A 7,500-nucleotide genomic window follows, 5' to 3' on the forward strand; every position below is an offset into this window, starting at 1 on the left:
GTGCACACACACACACACAGGCGCACGTGCACACACAGGCGCACGTGCACACACACACACACACACACACACACACACACACACACACACACTCTGTTGTTATAACCGAGGCTCGACCCAGCCTGTAGTAAGTGAGTTTGTCTCAATGGTTTATTGTGGTGTGCGTGCAAAGGAAGATCGCAGAGGCAGCTCCAGACTGCAGTGCCAGGACCTGGGCTCTGGGGCTGAGAAGGCCGCGCTAGAGAGGACAGAAGTGGAAGAAAATCGTCAACACGGATGAGCAAATACATTCCATTTCCTCAAAGCACTGTTGCGCTGTCCCCTCTCTTCCCCAGGGTATCGTGGGACAGCTCTGGAGGACTGCACGTGGCCCTGCCCGGAGCGAGGGACAGAGGGGTGTACCGGTGTACCGCTACGAACCCGCACGGCTCGGACTCTGAAACGTCACAACTGCTACTGGCTGGTGGGTGGTCACCTGGTGTCTCCAACTCACCTCATCGTTATCCTCAGCTGACCCTGTCCGAACCTAATCACTGTCTTCTTCTTCATGGAAAGTTCCTCTCTCTCTCTCTCTCTCTCTCTCTCTCTCTCTCTCTCTCTCTCTCTCTCTCTTCACTCCCTTAATCCTCATAACAAACCGTTAACCAGCCTAGAGAGCCACACATGGGTCCTGACTGTTTTTTTTTTCTCATACTGTATGTTCTGACTGGTTCTGACCGGTTGTTGGTGTGTGTGAACAGAGCCGCCTTCCATCGCCGTCTCCTGGAGGAACGTGTCGGACCAGGGGATGGCGGGGGGCCGCAGCCTGAGGGCCGTGGTGGGGGGCCGGGTCAGCATCCGCCCGGGGGCCAACCTCACCCTGGACTGCCCCGTCACAGGTGGGTCACACAGGTGTGGGGGAGGGGGGGGGGGGAGTCCTGGTCCTGGTCCTGGTCCTGGTCCTGGTCCAGGTCCTGGTCCTGGTCCTGATCCTGATCCTGGTCCTGGTCCTGGTCCTGGTCCTGGTTCTGGTCCTGATACTGGTCCTGGTCCTGGTCCTGGTCCTGGTCCTGGTCCTGGAGAGATCCAAGGCTTAACACTGCCTTTATAAAGTGGCCTAACCGTCCACCTCAGCTCTAAACCTCCACCTCAGCTCCACCCCTCCACCTCAGCTCTAACCCTCCACCTCAGCTCTAACCCTCCACCTCAGCTCTAAACCTCCACCTCAGCTCTAACCCTCCACCTCAGCTCTAACCCTCAGCTCTAACCCTCCACCTCAGCTCTAACCCTCCACCTCAGCTCTAACCCTCCACCTCAGCTCTAACCCTCCACCTCAGCTCTAACCCTCCACCCCTCCACCTCAGCTCCACCCCTCCACCTCAGCTCTAACCCTCCACCTCAGCTCTAACCCTCAGCTCTAACCCTCCACCTCAGCTCTAACCCTCAGCTCTAACCCTCCACCTCAGCTCTAACCCTCCACCTCAGCTCTAACCCTCAGCTCTAACCCTCCACCTCAGCTCTAACCCTCCACCTCAGCTCTAACCCTCCACCCCTCCACCTCAGCTCTAACCCTCCACCTCAGCTCTAACCCTCCACCCCTCCACCTCAGCTCTAACCCTCCACCTCAGCTCCACCCCTCCACCTCAGCTCTAACCCTCCACCTCAGCTCCACCCCTCCACCTCAGCTCCACCCCTCCACCTCAGCTCCACCCCTCCACCTCAGCTCCACCCCTCCACCTCAGCTCTAACCCTCCACCTCAGCTCTAACCCTCCACCTCAGCTCTTCATGTTCCAAGTCTTAGTTGTTTGTCTTTGTCTTTCTTTGCACTGCGTTCATGTAGAAAAAGGGACCACACAGTCCGACGCTACAAAAAACCACAGTACATTTACCGACAGTACGTTCCACTTACACCTGTTTCAATCCAAGCCGATCTTATATTACCCATATAGCCTATAACGATATTGGTTAGGTATTGACATTGCGTGTTGGTTAGGTAGTGTGTCCTGCCTGATCCACTGTCTGCAGTGTTGACGTGTTGACAGACACAGCTCGCCTCAGGAGAAATGGTGCGGAAATCCAACAACATGCCATCCAGAGCTTCAGCGGTCTGCGACCACACGATTTATACTTCCTGGATCATTTACAGCTGTAATTACGTGTTCTAAGGAGAACCTCGGTCTGATGGTCAGAAGGTAGTAGAGGCTGTCCACCCACACACCACATTTCCTTCATGGTGAGCTCTGTCTTCATAAGCAGCCTCTCTCTCATTGGGGTTACGCATCGTAAAGTAATGATTACGTGTCTCAAGTGACAGCCTAGGCCCGGGACGGTGTGCTACTGTTAGGGTAGGGAGAGGAAGAGGGTGTTACGAGACAGGGCCAGTAACCTTGATCAGCCACAGTGGAGTGTTGAGAACCGTGGGCGATGGTCCCAGTTCCCTCAAGGCCCGACTGCTGGGATCCCTGCTCACATTCATCATCGCCTGTTAGTGAGAGCCACCTGCTGCCAACTACTGTATACCCATCAGCATGTGGATGACTGACACACACACACACACACACACACACACACACACTCACAAGCACACACACACACGCGCGCACACACACACGCGCGCGCGCGCAGCGCGCACACACACATACACGCATACGCATATGCACACGCACACACACTGACACGCGCACATGCACACGCACACGCACACACACACGCACATACACAGACACACACACACACACACACACACACGCACACACACACACACACACACACAGGCCTACAGCCATACTATACCCCTCAGTGCCATGGCCTTGGCACTGACTGCAGAGCGGTCTGTTTTATGAGCCGCACTCATCACCCAGTGATTGGATGAGATGAGTGAGTGAGATGTGTGTGTTGATGTGTGTGTTGGTGTGTGTGTGTGTTGGTATGTGTTGGTGTGTGTGGGGGTGTCTGCATGTGTGTGTGTGAGGGTGTGAAGGCCAAAACAAATGAGACTTTAATAACATGTCCTTATGTCTCAAGGGGGATGGAGAGAGAGAGAGAGAGAGAGAGGGAGAGAGACAGTGAGAGAGAGTGAGTGAGAGACAGAGAGAGAGAGAGAGGACTGGAAGAGATAGAGAAGGGAGGAGGACAGGGGGCAAAGAAAGAGAGAGGGGGGGGTATTTAAGTCAGCGTAAGGAGATACTGTCCTTTATATGTTAGCTGTAGAGAGATGTCTTGTCTGGCTGCAGCTGGTCTCTTTCCAACACTACACACACACACACACACACACACACACACACACACACACACACACACACACACACACACACACACACTCAGACAAATAGACACCTTTATTATCCCCAGCAACGGGGGAGAGGACGGGCTCATTGTGATGCATGGAACGGAATGAGGAGTGGTATCAAACCCACATCTCTGATACCATTCCTTATTCCATTCCATGCATTACAATGAGCCCGTCCTCCGATTTCTACCTCCACCAGCCTCCCCTGCCCAGCAATCAGAGCTTAGCTAGAGTCCTAGCTCTGGTGATTGCAGAAAGTAATTTGATCTGTATGGGAGAGGTCAGAGAAGAGACCCTGAGAAGCCATCTCTCCCACTCACACCACACCACCTCTGGGACAGCTTGAAGGAGACTCATCCTAGCAGTTGCCTTCAATTAAATGGTCTATCACTTCTGTTTATGGGAATATTAACCAGAGTATGCCACAGCAGCTCCTTATGCGCACGTGCTACAACAGCGCCCTCTTGTGGTCGAACGCGTGACCAACGCAGTGAGCCTGCTGAGAGAGAACTGGAGCAGAATTGGATCTCAGGGTAATTGAATGTGATAGAGCCGCTTGGAGATGTTCAGACCTGTTTATTCCTATCAGGCCTTGTACGGCATGACATTCATAGCCGTCGAAAGTTAGGGTTTATTTGTGTGCCGTGGGCGTGGGCGGGGTGGGTGGGTGGGTGCCAGTCTGAGAAATGTGAAACGGGAGCACCCAGGCAAACCTTCATGTGTTTTTCAACTGTCTGGCTTTGGTGCTACACAGACACACTAGCAGTATAATCAAATAGGAGAGGTAATGAAATATCACTTTCCATATGCTTTTCATTTCTGAACAGAAGTGTCTGAGGGGTTATTGGCACGGCCGTGAGGACTGGCGTTCAATCCCCTGATTTGTCCCAGTAATCTGTAACGGTCTGTTCTGTTCTCATTGGTCGATACCCTCGAGGAGTTTTATGATGATGTTAGCTCAAGGCTTTTTGGTGAAGTGTGCCTCTGAGTGCTGAAATGTCTTATCTTCGTATTCTCTCTCTCTCTCTCTCTCTTCCCCCCTTTCCATCTCTCTCCAACCCCCCCCCCCCCCCCCCCCATCCCTCCCATTTCTCTCTTACCTCCTCTCTCCCACCTTTCCCCTACACCTCCCTCCCTCCCCCCACTCTCACTCTCCCTCTCTCTCTCTCTATCTTTCCCCCCTGCCCCCCCCCCCACCCCATTAACAGGTGTGCCCCAGCCCACGGTGCGTTGGCACAGAAGGGAGGGTCCGTTGGATGCCAGCGTGGTCTCCCTGCCCTCTGGCTCTCTGTGGCTGAGAAATGTGTCAGCCCAGAGCCAGGGCACCTACTCCTGTGTGGCTGCCAACCCCATAGGAAAATCCACCGCCTCCAGTGTTGTACATGTTCATGGTGGGTTCACACACACACCACCATGAAGACAGGAGACTGCATGGTGGTGTGTGTGTTTTGCAGTTTGAAAAGGATTTATATAAACACACACACACACACACACACACACACACACACACACACACACACACACACACATATACACAAGGGTTCATATATACACACACACACACAGACGTATGAGTGGCATATTGATATTGGCGTCCCCAGAGCAGTTATGCTGAAGGATGGAGTGTGACGGGAACTGTGGTTATATGGCTGGCAGAACATCCATACCCACACACACACGCACGCACACACACATACGGATGCACGCACACACACACACACACGCATGCACGCACGCACACATGCACATACACACACACACACATGCACACATGCACACTGACACGCACGCACACACACACACACACACACACACACACACACACACACACACACACACACACACACACACACACACACACACACGGCCTAGGCACAGGGCTGGCATGGTAAAATCCATCTCCTCAGATCTATATCACACCTCATTGTGGAACATAGACACACCAGTGGAGGCTGGTGGAAGTAGAAATCGGAGGACAGGGTCATTGTGATGCATGGAAATGGAATGAAGAATGGTACCAAACACCCTTGATTGGGTCCATCTCCTCTTAGATTTTAATTACACCTCATCGTGGAACATAGGCATACATACACACACAGACACAGATACACACACATACACAGATATACACACACACACACACACACACACACACACACACACACACACACGCACACACACACACACACCCTTCAGCCAAGCTGCTGAGGCCAGCCACTCTCACAACAGACACTGCCCAGACCAGACTGGACCGGGGTGGTCCAAAAACCATTATTCTGAATTATACGTCTGCACACACACAATAGAAACATACCGACACACTCCGAGTCCTCAACAGTGTTTGCTTTGACACTGGCAGCATTCACCCCAGTTGTCTGTTCTGCTGGAACGTCGCCTAAACTACCAGACAACTGTGATAGATCGAATGTTCCCAGGACTAAAACAGCAAGGAGAGAGTGAATCAACCAAACTGTTCTCACACTTCGTCTCAGTCTCCCAAACACATGTCGCTCAAAACAGCCTGGTCATCGCTGGTGAAGGTACAGCGACTTGTGCTTGTATCTGCTATTGTTTGGACTTATTGGTTGATAGATCGATGGCAGGGTGGATTGATTGGTTGATAGATTGATTGACAGTGTTGGTGTGTTTGCAGGTCCTGTTGCAGCCAGGGGTGTGTCTGTGTCCCAGCCCTCCCTCACCAAGGAACTAAGCAGGAGGAGGGTCCTCATGGCCTCGCGCATCGGAACCAGTGTCACCGTCAGACCTGGAGACATCCTCCGCATAGGTATGCACACGCACGCGCATACACACCCTACAGCATCATCCCAAATGGCTCACACACCCTCTCTCCCTGACCCTCTCTGCCTCTCCCCAGGGTGTCCGGTGGTCCCGGACCACCGCAAGCCCGTGAGGTGGGACTACCAGAACCACACGCTGAAGGAGAGCGTGGGCCCGGGGCTGGGCCAGGGCCCGGGTCTTCAGTACAGGATGCTGGTGGGGGGCCGTGTTCTCGAGGTCAACACCCTCCAGGGGAAGTTCTCTGGCCGCTACAGATGCCAGACCCCCATCAACGCCAACGCCCAGCTACTGTCTGCCTGGGTGTACGTCCGTGCCGAAGGTGGGGGAGTACCGTCCTGTTCCTATTTGCTGTAAAACATGTATCATTTTATAGAGGGTTGTCGTTTGTAATGTGTTGTTAATCATGTGTTGACAGAACAGGGCCTCTGTGGGTCTGTGGGTCTGTGTGTCTGTGTGTGTGTGTGTGTGTGTGTGTGTGTGTGTGTGTGTGTGTGTGTGTGTGTGTGTGTGTGTGTGTGTGTGTGTGTGTGTACGTGCGTGCGTGTGTGTGTGTGTGTGTGTGTGTACGTGTGTGTGTGTACTACAGATTCAAACTTCTCCCCCACTTTAAGTTGGACACATTCATAACACAAGGCTCTTATTGTGTAAGTCAGCCCATTCTCATAGTAGACTTCTTTTTTATCCCCTCTCCCCCCCCCTTCTGGCCCTAGCTGGATGAAACAGGCCTGTGATGTGATGACTATTGTACTGTCAGGTTTGATCCCACTGTAGGCCTGTCTGTGGACACAGCTGTTAGCTATCACAAGACTAGACCCCAATTAACATGGCAATTTGTACCACTTCTAGCCATCAGAACGTATCTGTCATATGCTGTATTTTACTTGTTTCAGGCATGGGGGAAAATGACATTGGGATAACGGCTAATATCAACAGCCGCTCGTTTTTGAAGGCTGCAATTTGTTCTCGTTTTGGAGAGAAAGAACGAAGGGAAGGAAATAGGGAGGGAGGGAGGGAGGGAGGGGGAGAGACACAGACACAGACAGAGACAGAGAGAGATAAACAGAGAGAAAGACACGGAGGGAGTAAAAAGATGCCTAGTCAGCCATTACTACAGTATGCGATGTCTCAGGCACGGTAGTGAACATGAAATGGAAGTTTATCTGAAATCCATTTTCATGTGTATTTTTTGTCAATCCACGAAGCATACCATCTCAAACGATCCTCATTTCCCGTGTAGCTGAATCCTAGCTATCGAAACGCGAGGTCTGTGTTTACCTCCTAAAAAAGAAAGTCTCATACCGCGTTAAAGTACGTCAGACGAGAGTTTTTGCCCTCTGACCCTGAGTGCTCTACTCTGCCAGTGATTCCCAGAGAGCAGCGCGCGCCAGCTCAAGCACTGTTCAAGAAGAGCATAGAAGGACCTTGTGTGGGA

General features: G+C 52.4%; 1 protein-coding gene across 1 annotated transcript in view; it reads left to right on the plus strand.

The window, feature by feature from the left end:
* The window catches only part of adamtsl3 (ADAMTS-like 3), a gene marked incomplete at its 5' end in the record, with an annotated part of 110,936 nt that overhangs the window by 96,595 nt on the left and 6,841 nt on the right, over positions 1 to 7,500 (plus strand). Inside the window, 5 exons of the mRNA XM_083691198.1 lie at positions 336 to 463; positions 741 to 878; positions 4,478 to 4,678; positions 5,923 to 6,054; positions 6,145 to 6,387. Coding sequence (XP_083547324.1) covers positions 336 to 463; positions 741 to 878; positions 4,478 to 4,678; positions 5,923 to 6,054; positions 6,145 to 6,387 — 842 coding nt within the window. The remainder of the gene's footprint in view (positions 1 to 335; positions 464 to 740; positions 879 to 4,477; positions 4,679 to 5,922; positions 6,055 to 6,144; positions 6,388 to 7,500) is intronic.

This window comes from Argentina silus (assembly GCF_951799395.1).
Source record: "Argentina silus genome assembly, chromosome: 19".
NCBI classification, from domain to species: domain Eukaryota; kingdom Metazoa; phylum Chordata; class Actinopteri; order Argentiniformes; family Argentinidae; genus Argentina; species Argentina silus.